Raw genomic sequence first — 20,848 nt, forward strand, 5'->3', positions numbered from 1 at the left:
TAGCCCCGTCCAAAAACCTACCAACCCAGACTCCTTCCCCTCATCTCCCCACCGCATCCCCCTTTGATGTGACACTGTCACCGGGCTTCCCGGCTTCGGCGCCAGGCTTCAAACCTGTCTTTAGCCATTGTTCAGTTTCCTGTGAGTCAAGTTCAGCCAGGCTTCACACACTACAATGATGGTCACAAACACATTCCCTTGCAGACACCTGGGAGGCAGCGCCGCCTGTCACCCGCCACCAGATCCAAACGGGAGGAACCGAGGGGCGTTCCCATTCCTGCGGCTCAGGGTAGTAGGGTCGCCCCAGAGACCCACTGCCAGGGAGCGCCCGGCCCTCCGCGGGCGTGGCCGGTCTGGTCCGGCCCCTGGCCCGCCCCTGTCGCCTCGAGAGAGTCCCCGCCCGGCCACCGGCCGCTTGCAGCGCTCCCTCAGCGTCTTCCGGGGTTCCGCTAGCCCTGGACAAGCCCCGCCGAGGGGGATGCTCTGGGCACCACCTCCCGAGGCAGCTGCGCCTCTCCACTCACTCCGGAGTCCCCAGCCGCGGCGGGCCCGGGAAGTTGTTTCGTGAGCCCGCGGGCCCGGGTCTCCCCCCCCCCCCCTTGAGCCCCGCCCCCCGCCCGGCGCGGGGACCGCAGAGGCGCCCGGCCTGGGGGCGTCGCCGCTCGCTCTCTGGAGCCCGCGGAGCCCACGGAGCCAGCGCGGCTGACGAGAGTCCGCTTCCCTGAAAGCAGCGCGCGTGGCCCGGCGGCCCGGGGACCCCTGCGCAGCCCCGCCACGGCGCGCGCCCAGAGCGCGGGAGCCCGGAGCACCGGGCGCCTGGGACCCCGCGCAGCCGCTGGCCAGCCGGCGGGACTCGGCAGGAATGCGGGCTGCACTGTGAGCCCGGGCGCTAGGGTCATGGCCGGCGCTCGCTGCCGGACCTTGTACCCCTTCTCCGGGGAGCGGCATGGCCAGGGGCTGCGCTTCGCAGCGGGCGAGCTGCTCACGCTGCTCCAGGTCCCGGACGGTGGCTGGTGGGAAGGTGAGAAGGACGATGGGCTCCGTGGCTGGTTCCCGGCTAGCTATGTGCAACTGCTGGAGGTGAGCGGCCAGGGCCGGGGTCGGGGATCCTCTACCTTGCAGACCTCTGGGCTCTGGGGGACGAAGTGTGCGGGGTGAGGGTTGAGGGCTCTGGGCCATGGACAGCGTTCCCCTAGTACCGGGCCTCCCGAACACGTCTTGACCGCTCTGGGAAAGCAAGAACTTGTTGCCTGTGCGAGTTCTGGAGCGTTCTGGAGCAGGCGGGCGCGCTGCCACGGATGGCAGGGGCCGCCAAGAGGCTGCCGAGCCCGGTGGTCTTGGCAAGGCACACGGGTGATGGGGTTCAGAAAGGTAGCCCCAGGCCCCGCCTTTCCTGCAGAGGAGTGGTCAGTCAGTCATGCTGTCTGAGGGCGGACTGCCTGGTTGCCCCCCCGGGCCGCCTACTTGCTGGTCAGCTGAGATGCACCAGTTAGCAGTGAGCCAGAGGAACCAAACAGCAGGCTTGACCAGGGCAGGGAGCTGGACCCCAGGCGGCGCCCCCTCCTCTAGGCTCAGTACCCTAAAGTGGCTTGTTCCTGGGGATCTGGCTTGGCCCCAACGCTACATAGGCCGGCTGAGCCAAGTCAGCTGGCTGTTTATTGTCTGGGTGACAATTGCGAGGCCTCTCTGGCCTCTAATCACTGAGCTCATGGGCACAGTCTGAGTGAGAGCCTAAGTTTCTAAAGTCCTTTGTGTGTGTGTTGTGTGTGTGTGGTGGTGGTGGGGAGGTATTTTTCAGTCCTTACTGAGAAGCTGCTGGTCCCAGGATTGTCATAAAAACCAAATTAACCCTCGCCCTCAGTTGTGTAATTTCTAGGTTTTGGGTAAAACCCAGGCTAAATAAGGGACCAAATTTACCTTTTTCTGGGACCTACTTAAGAACAAAGTAGCAAATTTTGAATGAAAACCTTATATATAACTCGGGCCAGGGTGAGATGAGGAGACAAGGGTGAGAGGGTCGCAGAGTGAGCAGGCCTGACAAGTGTCCTGTGGCAGCATTAGCAAATGTCTGCCCAGCATTCTGGAAACACGTGGTGGATGGTTCTCTCAGATTCCAACAATAAACTTGCTCTAAATGGACCACAGTATTCCTCAAAATGGACCAGTAGTATTCCTGACCGGAAGGCGGGAATGAGCTCCCTGGGGTCTTAGCGGAGGCATCTCTGGGAGCTCATGGTATGTTCCCATCACCTGTATCTACGGGAGAGCCTCAGATTTGACTCTCTGCTTTTCCCTGTTCCACCTTTAAGGGCGACATTTTTTTTTTAATGCAATTGTCTTTTGACAGGGAAACCTTGAGCCTCTCAGTGAAAAAGCTCTCTGAGAGACGTGTTTGAGTTCTTTTGGTGGTCACATTTCCCCAGGAAATACTGATGTGGAAATTTGCCTGGTGATTGTCTGTCTGGTGAGGAGTGTCCCTGGCTGGATTCAGCTGGCTGTTTGGGGTGGGGATTCGTAGGAACAGAGTGCCCCTGCTTTTCCCCTGGAGGAGGGAGGGAGGGAAGGAAACATGAACAGACGCAGGAGACAGAGCTGAATTAGCATCTGGGATAACCTGGGTGTGCCTGTGCATCCCTTGGCACTTACAGAGCTAGGGCACCTCTGGAACCTAGGGACTAGTCAGACACCTCCCGTCCATTAAGAGCAATTCGGTGGTGCCAGGAGGACCCTCCAGTAGCAGCGTACCTACATAAGCCATGCGCGCCGTCTCAGGTTTCCTGACAGTTCTGTGAAGTGCTGTTCTCCACTTAGGAAGCTTTGTTTGTTTTTGAGCAACAGTCTTGCCATGTAGCTCAGGCTAGCCTTAGATCTGCAGTCTTCTTGCCTCTGTTTCTGAGGGCCAGGCTCCCAGGCTTGTGCCACAGTATCTGGCACTGTCCTCACGTGATAGACATGGCAGCATAAAAAAAAAAAAGCAAGTCTGCCACCCAACGAGTCATATTTTGCATACTAGACTAACAACTCAGGTGGCTGAGTGAATTCTGTGTGTATTTTGGACCCAACCACCTGGACTCAGCTATGCTAAAGGTCAGGGAAGAAAAGATCTAGAAAGATGTATATGAAAGAAGGGTAGGCATGCCCCTGAAGTTGGCACGCTGGTGACAGCATCCTTAATATGACCTGCTAGGGCAGGGCCAAAGGGAGCATAGCTGCATCCTGGGGCAACCTGGACCACCCCTGATGCCAGTCTTGGAGTTTGAATTCACCTATAACCAGCTGATTTTCCCAAAGGCAGGGGCACAAGAGTGGACCTGGCCCCACTGCCCAGGTCCTGACCAGGATTTTTTTTCCCCAGCACCAACGTGGGGGGTGCGTGGATTAGGTTCTTGGTGAATTGCAACCTATGAGGATAAGCTGGACCACTAGGCAGAGAGCTTGGGAGGGATGGAGGACATGCCTTGGAGCCTCTTGGGGTGAGCTGAGCCTCACGGATAGTGGACTAAGTTGGGGTGTAGCAGAGGGTAGAGTGTGAAGTATATGAACCCCGAAACTCCGTAGCCTGGCAGCGGGGAGGAGACAGAGAAGGTGGTACTGCTGTAGCAGAGGAAGCCCGAGCAGAATGGACCCCATCAGCCTTCTGGGGGAGGGACGGGGGTCATGGACACACAAACACACACACACACACACACACACACACACACACACACACACACAGCTGAAGAACTGGGTATCCCTCAGGGTGTCCCCTTTCGCCCTCTGGTGGAAAGAGGAATAACAGGAAGTGTTCTAGTGCAGGGTGTGTGAGCTACTGACAAGAATCTGCAAAGTGGACTCTTCTTTCCACTGGTCTCTTCCTGGTTCAGACAAAGGAAGGGAAGCCAGAGTCCCAGCTTTGCAGGAAACACACTGTGGAGGGGAATTGGGAGCTGGACCCAGGAAAGCCTGCTAGATCTGCCTTAGGAGTGGCCAGTGTCAGATGGAAGCGAGGTCCAAAAGGACCTGGTCCCCGGGGGCAATCTTTTTGGTCCAGACTCCCAGGAACTAGTAAAATGATACAGTGGACATCTGGCTTACAGAAGATGGACTTTAGAGGACCTAAGGCCACACAGAGAACTATGGGACCTAGGGACCCTGGCCACAGGTCCTGGATATTCAAGGTGTGGCCAACCCTTCACAGGGCACCTATTCTCCCCAAAGGTATGAGAGCTAAGCTAGTCAGCTTCCCATTGCTGCGGCAAGGCACCTGAGATAAAAATCTGCAAGGAGGAAAGGTGTATTTTGAACCTGGTTTATGGGCAGTTCTTAGTCCAGTAAACTTTGTGTAGATGGTGAAGGAGAACATCTCATAGTGGCCAGGAAGGAAGAGTGGTTGTTTAACTCTACCTCCCACCTACTAGGACCTACTTCCCAAAGGTTCCACAACTTTCTGGGACTGCTATTGTATGGTTACTTTAGGGGACCTTTAAGGCCTCCGACCAATACCAGGCCTAACAGCTGACACCCAAAGCTGGGTGTGGTATATAAAGGCCTTGGGATGAGAACAGCTGGAAAAGCCTTTCTTGATGGCATGCACTGCGCCTTCAGCCATGAAGAAGGGGGCGGGGTGGGGGGAGAGCAGAGAACGTTACTGTCATTGTTGACAGACACAATAGAAGAAGAAATGGATAGAGGAGATGCGGCCAGGCTGAAGGCTGGGTGTACATGCCGGGTGCAGGCTAGGCCCTGGGTCACTTCCATACACTTGGGGACCCACAGGAAGGGTGATTCCCAGAAGCCCTCAAAGGTATAGGGACAGCTCCTGGGGAAGGCAGATGTGGCGTCGGGGGGAGTTGGGCGCTTGATCCCAAGGAAGACTTGGTGAGTCAGGTATGGTACCAGAGAAGGCACAAGGGCTGGCCAGGCTTAGCCTAGAAGATCTAACCAGACTTAGGAATTCCTTGCGGTCTGTTCTTATTATGGAGAGTAGTCAGAGACCTGAGGGGTGCTGTAAGAACTCAGAAGAAACACCCAGAGTTTGGAATTCAGACATCTTTCCTTTAGGCGGGGCTGAGGTCCATGTCAGCAGGTCTTGTCCTGAGAGACTCTGCTCACATTGTGTCCCCAGCAGCTTGAGTTGTAAACTCAGCAGCTGAGCACAACAGTGTCAGGCAGCATAGGCTCTGAGGGCTCCACCCCATGAGTAGATCGATGCCAGTTCTAACAAGGCTTGAAGGTGTAGAGTCTGAGAGCTTGCCCTTTGGTGCTCTGCCTTCTACCACGGGATGACGCCATAGGAACCGCACAACTTCTTATGTGGTCCGCGGCCAGCTTCCGAGAACACAAAGGGATGACTTGTTGGGCCTTCTTAAGGGTTTGACCCAGGACAAGCACATCAGTTGGCCATATGCTGTTGGCAAATTGAGTCGCAGAACAGTCTGGAAGTGGCATGGAAGGGAGGGAGGTTCAGGCTTGGAAGCAGGAGCAGGACTCATGGGGACCACCTTGCATAGCTCCTGCCTCTCAAGGACAGCAAAGACACCATGTGACAGACATTAGAAGGAGGCAGCACGACTTAAGCTCAACTGATGGACCAGTGAGAGAGAGAGAAAGCGAGTTTCTAGAAGCAGAAAAAAGTGTCAAAGACATGGCCTTTTGGTTTGGAAACTCTATATTTCTCTATTTCCATCCTAGGAGGTTTTTGTTTTTCGTCTCCAGAGATTTCTTTACAGAGGCACATAGTAAAGGATGCATCTGGAACCTGAAATCATGTTTGCCTGGCCCTAAAGCCTGGGCCTGTCCGCTAAGCTGTCCGCACACCAGGCCAGCCTTTTCATGCCAGAGCTTTCATAATTAATGGACACAGTGTCTCTAAGCTGCCTGACATTCAGGAGATGTTTGCTATGGTACATAAATTGATTTTAATCTATGGCCCCTTCCCCCCTGTAACATGAAAATTACCTAAAATGGGTGTGACTTTGACCTTCATGCCAATATTTTTTTTTTTCAGGCAGTCATTAACTTTGTTCACAATTAGGATGGTGGCTCCCCAGGTATGTAACTGGGACTGAGATTGTGCCATTTTTCACAGAGTGATCCTGCCATTCAATTAGGGGCCCAGATCAGCAGCTGCTCCTGTTTGAACACCTGCCTTTGCCCATAGCACTGTCTATCCCCGCCCAGCAGGAACCACTCTTCAAAAATACTGTGCACTGGCTTGGCCATGCAGCCACTAGCAAGACTTTAAAGCATGGGGCAGAGCTTCTAGGTTTTATGGACTCTAGGCATCTTCACAAAAGTTCCCTTAGCAACAAGTCGGCAGGAATCCTTGACATCTGTTAACCACTGGGCAAATCCCTGAGATTGATTTCCACCTGGAAATGTGAATGAACGACTGTCTACCTTTCTGTATTTTCAGCCAAAAAAGGCCAGCTTGTGTCTGGCGGCTAGGTAGACCCACTATGAGTGCTGTGTGGGCCCCACTGGTGAAAGGACGCCTGCGTGTGCGTGCGTGCGTGCGTGCGTGCGTGCGTGCGTGCGTGCGTGTGTGTGTGTGTGTGTGTGTGTGTGTGTGTGTTAAGCCAGGAAGTCCTGTGTACATACATGGCATTGTGACTGTTACCAGGCCACCCACGGGGGGCAGTGTTCCTAGAATGTGCTCCCTCATTACCCACAGCAGCAAGGTAATACACGACACATCTTTTTGATAGAATGCTGGGATGAGTCCCCCTATCCTTAATTGCCAAATTAGTAATTTCCTTTCTCCCTGCCAAGGCAAAGGTTCTGGGGTGGTATGTATATCTACAGGGAGAAGGAAGGTAAAAATGGTTGCCAGCATGTGTGCCCGGCCTTTCCTTTGGCAGAACAAAGCACGAGGCGACATTGCAAACATATGGCTCTGAGGGTGAACTGTAAGAAGTCTCTGTGGAGTGTTTGGTTTTGGTTTTGGTTTTGGTTTGTGTTGGTTTTGTTTTGGTTGTTTGTTTGGTTTGGTTTTTTGTTTTTGTTTTGTTGGTTTGTTTTTGTTGTTGTTTTTTGTTGTTGTTGTTTTGTTTTGTTGTTTGTTTGCTTTGGTGCTGGGGAATCAAACCCAGGGCTTTGTACATGCTCAGCCAGTGCTCAGTTCCTCAGCTGCATGCCTCCACCCTGAGGTGGATTATTACAAGGATCTGCTTATGCCCTTCTGTCCCGTTGGGTATCTCTTCCATGTGGCCTCTGATAAAAGTTTGTTTTCATTTGCCTAATTCCTGGTTTGCCTTATCTGCTTCCTTTCTCAAGGTACAAATTTGAGTCCAGATTCAATTCCCAGGCACATCAGATTTCACACACACTAAGTCCATAATCTCAGCTGTCTCCACCATCTTCTGCCCCCATCTCCTGATTGAGGGAAGGTCACCTGCCTCTGTCCACCTTACCCCCAACGTTTGGTTGGGCCCCTTCCTTTTCCTGCACTACAGTTTATCTAGGAAGTTCACCTATCCCATCCTCCCCTCAGGACGTTTCCTGGAGCTTCTATTTTGGCATGTGCCTTGTCATTTTTTTTTTTTTTTTTAGTGTAGGCCAGGAAATGTTTTCTAGGATTTGTGGGCCAAGAGGAAAAGTGAAATTGAAGCTGATGCAGGAGGTAGTGTCAGGTGAGGCCATCTGTGCTCTGTCACCACCCCACAGGGCTGCCGTGACAATACAAAAGCTACTATAGATAGTCCAGAAACAAGAGCTTCTGGTAGTTTTCTGAGAAAATGTTGGCTTGTTTGTTTGTTTGTTTGTTTGTTTGGGTTTTTGAGACAGGGTTTCTCTGTATAGCCTTGGCTGTCCGGGAACTCACTTTGTAGAGCAGGCTGGCCTCAAACTCACAGCGATCAGCTTGCCTCTGCCTCCCAAGTGCTGGGATTAAAGACGTGCTCCACCATGCCCAGCTCCCTGTTTTGTTTTGTTTTTAAGACAGGGTCTCAGGCAGTCCATTCTGGCTTCAAATCCATGATACAGCTGTGGATGGCCTTGAAGTCCTGCTCTTCTTGCCCATAGCTCCCAAGTGTAGCTCCCAGGCTGGTCTTGAACTCACAGTAGCCCTTGAAGTCTGTCTCAGCTTCTCAAGTGCTGGGATTACAGGTGTGTGTCACCAAGCCCAGCTTCTCTTTGGGTCTCAGGTATCCTCAGAGGTAGATACAGTAAAGGGTTGGTCCTTCTTGTGATGTTAGTGAGAGTCAGGGAAACCTTTAAGACATGGAGCCTACAGGGAGGCCTTAATGATACTGAGAGCATGCTCTCTGGTCTCCTTATCTCTTTTGCTTCCTCTGGAGGAACTGTTTTGAAACATGACCTCATATTGTAACCCATGCTGGTCTGGAACTCATGAAGCAGCCAAGGCTGGCCTTGAACTTGTGGCAAGCCTTCTACCTCAGCTTCTGGAGTGCTGGGCTTACAAGCATAGGCACCCCATCCAGGCTTGGGTGCGTGCTTTGCTCTGCCACAGGTTCCCAGCATATAAAACGTCCACGTCCATAAGGCACACAGTTCAACTTATACATCGTTACTTTAAAAAAAATCCCAAATCCTGCTGGAGACGTAGCTGATCTGCGAAGAGCCCTTGCTGCTCTTACAGGGGATGGGTGTTCTGTTCCCAGCTCCCATGTTGGGCAGTTCGCAGCTGCCTGTAACTCTAACTCCAGGAGATCTGATGACCTCTACTGTCCTCCACAGGCACCTGTGTGTGTGTGTGCGCGCGCACACACACACACACACACACACACAGACACACACCCCAGACAATCCCCAAAGCAAAGAGAAAAAAAAATTGGTGTATGAAGGGACAGAATGTCTGGCCGACCCTTTCTAATGAAGAACACAAGAGGCCAGCAACAGACCCTGTCTCACTGCAACGCAGAGGCTAAAAATGTAACCACGAAGATTTATTCATGATTTTGTTTTACAAAGTCTACTCATGTAACCTTGACTGGCCTGGAACTTGAGACCGTGCTCCTGTCTATGCCCCCTACTGCTTGGGATTACAGGTGTGTATCACCATGCCTGGCTAAAAATGACAGTTTTAAAGAAAAATGCAACAAAGGTTTTTTTTTTCCCATTATTCATTTTAGATGGGGAGGGGGGTCTCACTTGGTAGCCCAGGTGAGCCTAGAACTGATTATGTAGCCCAGGCTGGCCTTAAACAGTCCTCCTGTCTCAGCCTTCAAGTGCTGGATTAAAGAATGCCACATCCCAACTCTCTGTCACTTAGAAGCATTAAGAGTGTGTGTGGATGGGGCTGGAGAGATGGCTCAGTGGTTAAGAGCACTGTCTGCTTTTCCAAAGGACCTGCGTTCAATTCCCAGCACCCACATGACAGCTGACACCTGTCTGTAACTCCAGTACCAAGGGATCTGACACATTCATACTAATGCATGTTAAAAGAAAAAAAGTGTGCGTGTCATCTGACCCCAGTGTACTTATGGTCTATGGTCCAGAAGCCTCAGCTCGGAAAAGTGTGAACATCACCATGCCAACACAGCACTGCTTAGCAAGCTTAACTTCCGTCCAAATCCCCAAAAGGAAGGGGTGGGTAAAAATGAGGTTTACCTATGCTTAGTCCCGGATCAGGCTTGCAGAATAGCTCAGTAACTAAACTAAAATGGAATTTCAAGATTCAGAATGTTGCTTAGTGACATTTCATATTGCCACAGAGTTAGCAGAGTTTGTACCTATGACAAGGAAGCAAAAGGAAATGGTGGCATCCAGAAATGAATTACAGTCAAAAAGCAGGCATGGCGTGGACTGCACACTAAGTAGCCTTTGTGGCTAGAATAGGTCGAAGGGCTGTGTGCTGGCCTCAGCCCACATTATTCTAAATAGCCCCAGTTACAGCAAATCTTTGCATTTTGAGAGGTAAATCTGACTTTTATTTTTTATTTTTTTGAGAAATCCAGATTTCATCCGCAGCCAAGTCTAGTGTCTCTCTGTGTGTGACTGCCTGTCTGTCACCTTGTTTCAGAAAGCATTTAAGGCATCTTACCAAAAAGCATATGGTACAAAAATAAAATAAAATAAAATCACAAATATATGGAGAACCCTGGGAAAAGGAAAAAGAAAAGGAAATGGGAGTAAAGACTGCTGGAGTGATGTTTGGGGAGCAAAGAGAGTGACTAAGTTGAATGGTGTTTCTTGGGGGGCAAATACGAGCACCTGGCTCCATCTTTGAGCGGTTTGTAATGAAAAGAGGTTCTGGGAATGGTCACATTATGAGCTTTATGGTGTCGGGACAGGTGAGGACAAGTGGTAAGAAATAGCTCTGGGCTTTCAGTGGCTAAAATAACATGGGTTTTCCCCTTGCTTGTGTTGAAAGTCCTCTGCAATATAGTTAGGGCTAAAAAAGCCTCCCCAGGATCCCGAGGAACCGGGAGCCCTCTCTCTCTGGAGCCTCGCCTGGGAATGGCTTCGGTGTTCGGAATCTTTTCAGCAGAAGGCTAAAGGAGGTCTGTCTGACCTTCCTCCCATCTTCGTTCCCTCATCTCCACCATTTTTCTAACTGAGCTCAGGCTTTCATCCTGAGATGCTCCTCATCTGCCTAAAGAGCCGATCCTCCAGGTTAACTCAGGAAGAAAGGCTGGTGTTTGACACCTGCTCCGTCCCACTAGAGTAAGTTTGTCCCAAACTAGTATCCATTCCCCAGACCCATTCATCTCTCCTGAAAACCACTCTTCCTCAATATTGTCCCCAACTCCACAACCTCCCCTTCCCACTTCCCTGAGAAAGTGCTATGTTCAACCATATGGCCTTTCGTTGAGATGACTCCAGAGCCTTCGGATGTCAATACATTATATACCCCCTCCTGTCAATCTGTCTACTGTCTTTTTTTTTTTTTTTTAATTGACTCAGATCACCAAACCTCCGTGAAGTGGAGACAGAGTTGCTGCCTTCTTGTAGGTTCCTTTTCATAAGCTGTCTTGGCATCGAGTACTCCCTGAGCACACTGAGTACACTCTTGGTCCATTTGGCATAAACATAGATCATTTCCTTTCTAGGCTTTCTAGATCACTCTAGTCTTTACTCTTTTGTTTCTCCCTTTTATATACTATGCAGATACAACCAAGGCAATGCACTAAGGTTAGCTGTTATAAACGGCGGTGGGAGAAGGGGGATCGTGTGGAGAGATGGCTCAGTGGATCAATCACTTGTCTTGCAGTTCAGATCCCCAGCACCTGCTTTTAAATCCCTGCATTCGGGAGGTAGAGATGGGATCCCTGGGGAAATTATGTAGCTAGGAACTCCAGTGGTCAAGCCTCAGGTTAACTGAGAGACCACCTCGCAATAAATAAAGTAGAGAGCAAGTGAAGAAAACCCTTGACGTCAACCTCTGGCCTTCCCACACACTCACCCACCTATGCAAGCATAGCACACACAAACACAAACAAAAAATAAGAACTTCCCTTAGGAAGCCTTTGTGGACGCTCCTGTCCTGCACAAACTCTGACAGGCAACCTTTTTGGAGAGCCTGCAGGTTCACACATGTCCTGCCCAAAGCCCTTCGGGACATTAGCATCCACTGCTCTGTGTACTTCTGTGTACCGCAGGGAACACCAGAGTTAGTCAACAAGAAAACTAATTAAGTTGTAAGAATTCTTCAGAGATGCTATTTTAAAAAACTCTACCGAAATGACTCCTTGTCCTAATTTAATCATCAGAGAAAGCGTCCTTATTTTAGCAGTGGCTCCTGGAAGGCCGTCACGGAGGCATCTGCTTCTGATTTGTAATATAATTTAGGAACAGAAGTAGGAAAACGGAACTTTAAATTTAGTTCGACTCTACTGTTCTCATTTAGCAAGTGTTTTATTGATAAATAACTCCCAGCGTTTGTTGTGCTTGGAGAGGAAAACACAGCGCCATTGAGTGGTTGATAATCAAGGGCATGCTCAACACAAAATCAAATCTGCGACCCAGTCTAGGATGCCCGTCTTATAAACAAAGGGGCTGAGCACCGCAGTGGAACGGAGTCTCATGCCTGCTGGGAAAGTCTTCCGCACGGAGCTCTACCCCCAGCCCTTCAGTGGATACCCCCAGCGTGGAGCGCTTCTGTGGCTTCCCCCAAAGGGTTTCCTTCCGTCCACTGGGTCTGCTCTGATCCCATCAAACCTGCCATCCCCGGCTTTGCGGTATGTGTGAGAGCTTGCAGAGGAAAGGCTCAGTCCCAGGGGACTGTCCTGCCTCACACACCAAGGCCAAGCCGAGTCACCTGTGCCCCTGGGGCCAACTCTGTTTCATTTCCTACCACACAGGGAGGCTTCATTTCCAAACCCGCTCCCAGGAGCCGTGGCTGCTGTTGGCCTCCAGACCCCAGTCTGAACATCAAGGCATATGGATGCATGGAGGGTATATCTTACTTCATCTATAAGATATGCTAAGTCCTGGAATTAGATTGGATATTGGATTTATTTTTTTAAGTGGATTATGTGGAGCTATGGGAGGTCATGGAAAGAACATGTTTTGGAATTAGACCTCTATAAGTATCTGAGGAAAGACATATGATTGGTGGCTGGTGCTCCTGTTTGTCCGCAGTGGCTTCCTGACCACAGGGTAACGTCAGGGGCAGAAACCTGACGGTGGACAAGGCACAGGGTTCAGAGCAAGGCAGGATGGACGGCTGTAGGCAGGGTGATGGGTGACAAGACACAGGCCCAAGGTGTGGATGAACAAGAAGAGCTGCACTGGTAAGGAATGAGCCTGGAAGGGTCTTTGTCCACTGTCCCTAACATTAGGACATTCACACACTGGGGACATGGTGTCCCCCTCTTGAGGCTCTTTGTTGGTTCCAACGGGAAACTGGTGCTCTGTGTGGATAAGTGCGGTGGCTCTGCAGTGTGAGCCCCACTGCAGCTCCCATCGCAGCCACCACCCAGCACCCAGTCAATGGTGAGGGCCACCTCCCACATGCGCAGAGGACAGAGCAGGAGGTTAACCCCTGCAGCAGCAGCTGCAGATTCCAGGCAAGTGCAGAGTTGTGAGCTTTATAGAGCTCCCGTGAGGGTCAGGGGGAAGAGCCTGCCTCCTGCACACACCCTCTTAGCGGAATTTGGAGCTCTTGGTGGATCTGGTTTCGAGCCAAGTTGGACTCTACTGCTGCGTGTTAATTGGGGTTTCCACTGGGCGGGTGGGGGCGGGGCTGCTGAGACCTCTTTCCATGGCCCTTCTGAGCTCATGGTGCAGGGATGTCTTGGTGCAGCATCTAGGTAAGACGGGTATTGTGGGCTTCTCGGGAGGTCCAGGTTCAGATTCCAGGACTTGGGGCGGAGCCTCAGCGGCTGCATTGCTTTGCTCCCCTTCCCCATTTGAGACTAGGTAAGCACAGCTCTGGCTAGCCTTGAACACTCCATCTTCCTACTTCTTCCTCCCTGGCATTACACTCGGTGAGTGTCCGCACTTTTAGCAAGCTTCTGGAGAGGATATCGTGGATCTTGGGGAGACCTCTCAGAGTCCCATGACTGAAAGCACTCTCTTAGGAGCCTCAGGGCACACACAGGTCTTGCTGGTCTGAAGCAAATAAACTGCAGCTGAAGCTCTCCGTCAGTTTTGGTGGAAACTGTTACATAAGAGTCCCCGTTGCTAGGGCTAGGGTAATTGGTCTTAATTGTGTGTGTGTGTGTGTGTGTTTAACCTGGTCTTATGGGCTTCTGGCTTCCTGGACACTCTTGTAATGAGGAAAGGGTTGGGATTTCGGGGGGTAGGGGGGGCACAGGAGAGGTGAAGTTCTAGAGATTGCTGAAGGATGTCAGAATTTGTTTTTTTTTTTTTTTTTTTTTTTTTTTTTTTTAATCTTTTGCCTGTTCCTGGAGCAACGGGAAGGTCCCAAGAGACTAAATGGAACACACGTTTCTCTCTCTCTCTCTCTCTCTCTCTCTCTCTCTCTCTCTCTCTCTCTCTCTCTCTCTCTCTCTTTCTCTCCAGACACACACACACACACACACACACACACACGCATGCACAAACACACGCACGCGCTTGTGCACACACACACAGCTGCTGAGAGTACAGGTGTACATCAGCTCACATGGGCTGGAAGGACCTTTCTAATGTGTCACCATGGGCCCTGGTTCAAGTCTTGGGCCAGCATTTGAGAACTTCAGACTGGAGATGGTGTTACCAAACTGCTATCTCCTCAGATCCCCGGTGGGACCTGAAGGTCCTAGCTGTGCTGGACTTTATTTCTCAGTTCCTGGGTTCCTGCTGCATCCCCTGGCAGGGCAGCTTCTGGCTGTTTTTCCTGCTGACCTCTTAAGGCTGATTGACCGTAGCATTCTCCTGTTTAAGGTGTCTGGGGGTTTTTTCATTGCCACACAGTAAGGTTAAGTGTGCCTTATCCAAAGTGTTCTGATCAAAAAGCATTTCAGATTTCTGAATGTTTGCATATACATAATGAGATATCTTGGGTACTGGACTTAAGTCTAAACAAGTGCTTGTGTGTGAGAGAATGAGTTGCATATTCCTGTGTGTGTGTGTGTGTGTGTGTGTGTGTGTGTGTGTGTGTCTGTGTTTTACTGAAGATTAAAGTCAGTGCCTTACACATGCTGGCCTAGTTATCCTAGCGCTAGCGTCCTTGGTGTATACCACTGAGCTACATCCCAGCCCTGTGTATATTTTTTAATTTTGAAACTGAATCTCACTAACTTGTCCAACTGGCCTCAAAATCCCTGAGTAGCCCTGGCAGGCCTTGTGCTTTTGATTTTCCTGCCTCACCCTCCCATGTACCTGGGATTACGGGATTACACCACAATGCCCAGCTCATACAATATTTTTAATCTGCTTGTTTTCTCCACAACTCATCACATGAGGTCAGTGTGGAATTTTCCACTTGGGCTGTCACATGGGTGGAGCATTTTGGATTTGGGGCTTTGAGGGTAGGGAAGTGCAACGTCATAGCATGCTTTAGCTGTGTCTGCGGAGTCTGGAACAGCCCTGTCTGCCGCCAGATGCATTCTTAGGTGTTTCCTCACCCGTCTCCTTATCAGAGAAACACCTGTGACTCCCAAGTTTTGCAGTGGTTTTGTTTTCCATTTTCTTTTCTTCCCAGTGCTGTTTCTACTCCCTGCACTGTACTTCCCCAAGGCTTGCTCTTTCTCTTACTCCCTTTTCTGTTTTTGTTGTTGTTTGTTCTGTTTTGTTTTGTTTTGGACAGCTTTATTGAGCTATGACATTCATTAGAAGCAAACAAAGTCATATATGTTATTTTTGTTTGTTTTACCATTCATGAGATTGCACATTTATTACCATGGTTACTTTTAGAATATTTTTTACTTCTGGAAGAAATCTGTGTGTATTGTTGGCTCCTTGGTCCTCACCACCTCAAGCTCAGGTGACCACACACTATGTGCAGATTTCCTGTTCTAGTGATTTGCCGTAAATGAAGTCATATCTGGCTTCTTCCACTTAGCATAATGTTCTTTTTATTATTTTCTGAGATTATAGTATAATTACGTCATTTTCCCCTTTGCGTTCCTCCACCAAAGCCCTCCCAAGTAGTCCTCTTTTTCAAATCCATGGCCTCTTTTTTCACTAGCTGTTATTACACACATATATGTATACCTATGGACATATACATTTCTAAATATAATCTTGGTCTGTGTAGTGTTTCTGGTGTGTGTATATTTTCAGAGCTGACTGTTTGGTATTGGGCAGCTTACTCGTGTGCTCTTCCCTGGGGAAGACTCTCGTTCCGCTGCCTGTAGCTCTTTGTGTAGGGCCGAGGCTCTTTGGCCTTTCCTCTTCTGTTTTAGCATGTCTGGTGCCATTCTTGTCCAACTCCTGTTGCAGTCATGTTGGCGAGACTTTGTGAGCTTTAGTTTCTGACCGCGCTAGGAGACAGGCTCACTGCAAACTTCCTGATCCTCTGTCTCTTACAGTCTTTCTGCCTGCTCTTCCGAATTGTTCCCCGAGCCTTAGGTGCAGGGGTTGTGTTGCAGATGGGTCTGTTGGGTCTGGGCTCCACAACTTGACAGGTTGTGGTTTTCTGTAATGGTCTCCATCTGGTGCGAAGAAAAGTTTCCCTCATGCAGGATGAGCACTATGCTTACCTGTAAGTGTTAAGACGGAATTAGAGTGTAGATAGGGGTTATGTTGCGTGAGTAAATTGACGGCTGTAGATTCTTTTCATGACTTCACTTGGCCTGGGTAGTTAGCTAGGATTCTAGTACCAGGCATGATTTCCCCCCGTTATTGAGTGGTTCTTAAAGTCCAATTAGAGAGCTGTTGGTTACTGCCACTACTGCACCCCTAGGGCTACTGTGCCATGCTGGCCCTTGTTTAGATTTATAGGAGGAATAGCTGGGTAGGGTTGTTTGTTGCCTCCATGACTTTTTATTTATTTATTTATTTTTTAACCATGAAATCAGGTCCCCAGGGTAGAGGTATTCAGATCAGAAGCGTCTGGGCCCTGGGTCTGCAGTGCATGGCATCTTCAACATTAGGGACTACTTCTATCTCTTGTGGGCAACCAAGGTAATAGCAATAGCCTGTAGTGTTTGGGGAGTCTCTTGGACAGCCCTGACAAAACAACGCAAAATAGGAATTCTCCTGCTTAGTATTGAGTTGTGTTTGTTTTAAAGGTGGCCTTTAGTTCTTGGAGGGAGCGTTTCAGCCCAGATGTCATGATATTCTTAAGACTTGTCTATATTGTAGCTTGCATCAACATTTTCTTGCTTTTTACGGCCAAATAATATTCCCTGGTATAGATGTGTCACATTGGATTTACCCCTTTGCCAATAGGTGGGCATTTGGGTGTTTCTCCTTTTTGGTCATTATAAAGGTTGCTTCTGTGGATATTTGTGTAACAAGCATCTGTGTTTTCACTATGTTGGGCATATACTTGCTAGATTGCATGGCGCCTGTATTTTTGGCATGCTGAGAAGCTACTTTCCCAACAGTAATGGAAGAGAGTCCTGACGTCTCTAGGACCTTTCCAACACTTGTTTTTATCTGTCTTAAACCATGAAACTTTCTTTTTGTCATGTGGTTTCATTCACCTGAAAATGCATCATGCTGGGCATCACAACGCAGGTTTTTGTTCTTTCTGAGATCTGGTCGCATGTAGCCCACATTGGCCTCAAGCTCAGTATGTAGCCAAGGTTGGTTGTGAACTCCTAATCTCTAGATCTCCACATCCTCAGTGCTGAGATTATAGGAATACACTGCCGTGCTGTTTCTCCACCCACATGTACGTCTCCACTCACCCTACAGGCTTTAGCCTCCTACACTCTGGGGTCCCTAAAGACGAGCAATCTTTGTAGACCCAGTCTGTAGCTCAGAGCCTGGCCCAGGGACATGGTAAGACCAGGAAGAATCATTCATTTTGACAGGTGGTGCAGGTGGCTCTGATCCTGTCTTCCACCATGATGGTTCCCTTGATTTCACACATACACACAAACACACACACACACACACACACACACACACACACACACAAGAATTTGATGACACTTGTAAAATCTCTGTTCCCGTCCAGGCATCTTACACCCACAGACTGTGATTAACATGATGGACTGGAAGAATGCATGTGACTCAAGGCAAATCATGTCTGTCAAGGAGCAAAGCCGCTTACTCAGTCTCCAGGATGTGAGTTGTGTCACCCCGTGTCTGTAAGGGCCTTAGTTGTTGTTGGTTACCACTGAAAAGACAAATAAGGCAGCAAAGAAATCAGCCTCTCTTGGGAATGACTTGGTTACTGGATCAATCCTACCATGGAAGGATTTTTCCATTGCTATGACAAGCGTCTGAGAAAATCAGCTTAACTAAAGGGAACACTTTCTTTGGGGTCGCCCTTTCAATCTAGGCTCTTGCCCTGTTGCTCTGAGCCTGTGGTGGCACAGTGATCTGTGACAAGTGCACACGGTGAACAGGCCAGCTGCTGCAGAAAGAATAGGATCCCACTGTCTCCATCAGAGGCAAAGTTCTAACCTTCTACTAGGACCTGTTCGTCCTCACAGCACCATAGGCCAAGCTATTAGCACACTTTTAAAAAAAGATTTATTTATTTATTATGTACACAATGTTGTGTTCACATGTAACACCTGCACACCAGAAGAGGGCACCAGATCTCATTGTAGATGGTTGTGAGCCACCATGTGGTTGCCGGGAATTAACTTAGGACCTTGGGGAGAGCAGCCAGTGCTCTTAACCTGTGAGCCATCTCTCCAGTCCTATTAGCACACTCTTGTTGGAGGTTATGACCCAGGCTGGGACAGGAGTGCTCTGTCTTTGGTGTTCTGCTGTCATGATGCTCTTAAATGAACCTCCTCAGTTTGGGCATGGCTGAGGAAATTTGGGGCATAATGTATGTATACTTTGCCTTGTGCCTTGATTTTTCATATCTTCGAAGAGGTCCAGTAAGGCACAGAGCTATGCGAAGTCTCATTGGACACAGCGTTCTGCAGAGAGTCCGGCTCACTGGTCATACACATTCATCTCTCCTCCCTCACCTCCCTCTCTCTGTCTCTCTCTCTTTCTCTCTGTCTCTCTCTCTCGCTCTCTCTCTCTAGCCCGCCTCTCTCTCTCTCTTTCTCTCTCTCTCTCTCTTTCTCTCTCTCTCTCTCTCTATCGCCCCCGCCCCTCCTCGTCTCTCCTTCTCTCTGTCTCTCTGCTCTGTCTCTCTCTCTCTCTCTCTCTCGTCTCTCTCTCTCTCTTCTCTCTCTCTCCTCTCTCTCTCTCTCTCTCTCTCTCTCTCTCTCTCTCTCTCTCTCTGCTTTCAGTTTCTTTATCTGAGCATCTGAATCCGCTTTCCCAGGCGGTTTGGACGATGAGATGAGAAAGAAGCTCCCTGCAGCGATAAAGTACTAAACAAATGAAGCCTTTGACATCTCACAGTAAGGTCTGTACTGCTTACATTCACACGTCTGTGAGGGGCGAGCTGGCTATGATGGCTTACATCTGTAATCCCAGCCTCCAGTCATCGACAATTAGGCCAGCCTGGGCTACGTAACCTCAAAACCCTGCCTCAAAAACAAGGCAAAGAAAACAAAAATCAAGTGGGCTATGGTATGACTTGCCTAGCATGAACAAAGCCCTGAGATCAATCCAGGGCACAGCACACATCAGGCATGGCGGAGGTAGAGCCCTGAAGAAGTAGAGGCTGGGGGACTCACAAGTTCAAAGTCATCCTTAACCACATAGCAAGTTCAAGCTATCCTGAGCTACATGAGGAGGGAGGAAAGCCTATGAGAGACACTATGAGCAGGACTGCTGGGAGAGAAAAAAAAAAAAAAAAAAAAAAAAGGACATAGCCATCACATTCCAGAAGCTTCAAGATATGGCATTGCCACAAGCGACACACCGGATCTGCTGCTCTGCCTCCAAGTATTCCCCAGGTCTGCAACTTGCACTCTTCCATATGCCAGGCAATCCTCGATCTGCCTCCTTCCTGGGCTGCAAAAGGGGCTCAAGCTTGTCTGTGAGCCAGGCCAGACAAGATGACATCGCCATGGTCCACACTCCCTGTCCCCATGCCCAGCTCTGGCTGATGCTGCATCTTTAGCAACACCCAGGGCTGCTGATCATGGCTGGACTCAGAGGCGGTCCTCCACTCCTCTGGGGCACTGAACGCAGCAGTCTGTTGGCGGCTCCGGGCCAGTTAAAGACAGGAAAGAAGAAAGGAAAGCGGAATTGAGACACAGCAGATAGCAACCGCGAATGAGGAAGTAGCAAAACAGAAAGGGAGAAATCAAAGGGAAGAGGAGGAACAAAAACCCCTGCTGGCATCCAGCATCCTATGATGTTGCTGGAGAGCTCAGCCTTGCCCTCTCTGCCGGTGCCTCTTAAGACTTCCCACAAGGCTGAGTGAGCCAGGCAAGGAGCTGAAGACCCATTGAGGAAATGGGTAAACTGAGGATGGACAAACCTCTGGACCAGGGCACAGATCTGCATCTGCTATCTCCTTCATCAAGTGCCTTTTTTTTTTTTTTTTTTTTTTTAAATCCCCTAGGACCAGTTCAGAGGCCCAGTGACAGTCCACTGAAGAGCCAACATCTGGAGGCGGAATTAGCCACCAAAAATATAGTTCATCGGGCTGCTCACAACAGCCCAACGAAGACCAAAGCAAAAGTCTATGCGCTGACAGAGGGAAATAGAATGTTATTCAGTCACAGAAGAGAGAAGAGGCACTGGCACAGACAGCTACATTGATGAACCCAGAAGACACTGGAGAACAGCCACCAGCCGCAGCTCTATGGCATGCCTAAAGTAGGCAAATCCACAGAAAGAGAAAGTGTATATTAGTAACGGCCAAAGGTTGGGAAAGTGGAGAATGCGGAGGGACTGCTTATGAAGTACAAGGCGTTCTTAGGGTGGGGCGAAAGAAAATCTCTCAGACTTAAGAGTCAGGCCCAATGGGTCCTGTCTGTGATCTCAGCACTTGGGAGGCTGAGGCAGGAGGACCACAAGTTTGAGGGCAGCCTGAGCTACCCTGTAAGTCTTGATCTCAAAAGCATCAAAGCGGAGACCTTTCTGGAACTCTTCAGTGGGGATGGCGGCACCATACTGTGGACGCAGTAGGTGCCACCAGCTGTGTCTATGAGCACAGCAGATCTGATGCTATGTGAACTTGACCTCTGCTTTTGAAAAGACAGGGCGGCGGAGAAAGATGAAGCAAAGTTAGACAAAGGAGGAAGAGTGGAGGTTCTTCCTAGGAGTGCTGAGGTACTGAAGGAGTCCCTCTCCTCTCACAGGAAGGAGGCCGCAGGATGTCAGTTGGGCAGCCGACAGAAAGCAGTAGAGTAGTAGTGCCTGAAGCTGGAAGGGAAAGGGGGCAGTTAACAAGAGGAAGTGGGCAGGGCAGGCTGACACCCCAACTGACACACCACCACTCTGACCTTCTCGCTGACAGAAAGTCCCCATTGTTCCT

General features: G+C 49.8%; 1 protein-coding gene across 3 annotated transcripts in view; it reads left to right on the top strand.

Annotated features, from left to right (window-relative positions):
* Positions 1–824: 824 nt before the first annotated feature.
* Positions 825–20,848, top strand: part of Gas7 (growth arrest specific 7) — a 218,733-nt gene continuing 198,709 nt past the window's right edge. Inside the window, exon 1 of one of the 3 annotated variants that reach the window (XM_051168033.1) lies at positions 825–1,080. In XM_051168033.1, the coding sequence (XP_051023990.1) occupies positions 898–1,080 (183 nt within the window). In that variant the 5' untranslated portion in view covers positions 825–897. The remainder of the gene's footprint in view (positions 1,081–20,848) is intronic. The other 2 variants (XM_051168027.1, XM_051168032.1) reach the window with 2 other exon arrangements.

This window comes from Acomys russatus, chromosome 25, assembly GCF_903995435.1.
Source record: "Acomys russatus chromosome 25, mAcoRus1.1, whole genome shotgun sequence".
Lineage (NCBI taxonomy): Eukaryota > Metazoa > Chordata > Mammalia > Rodentia > Muridae > Acomys > Acomys russatus.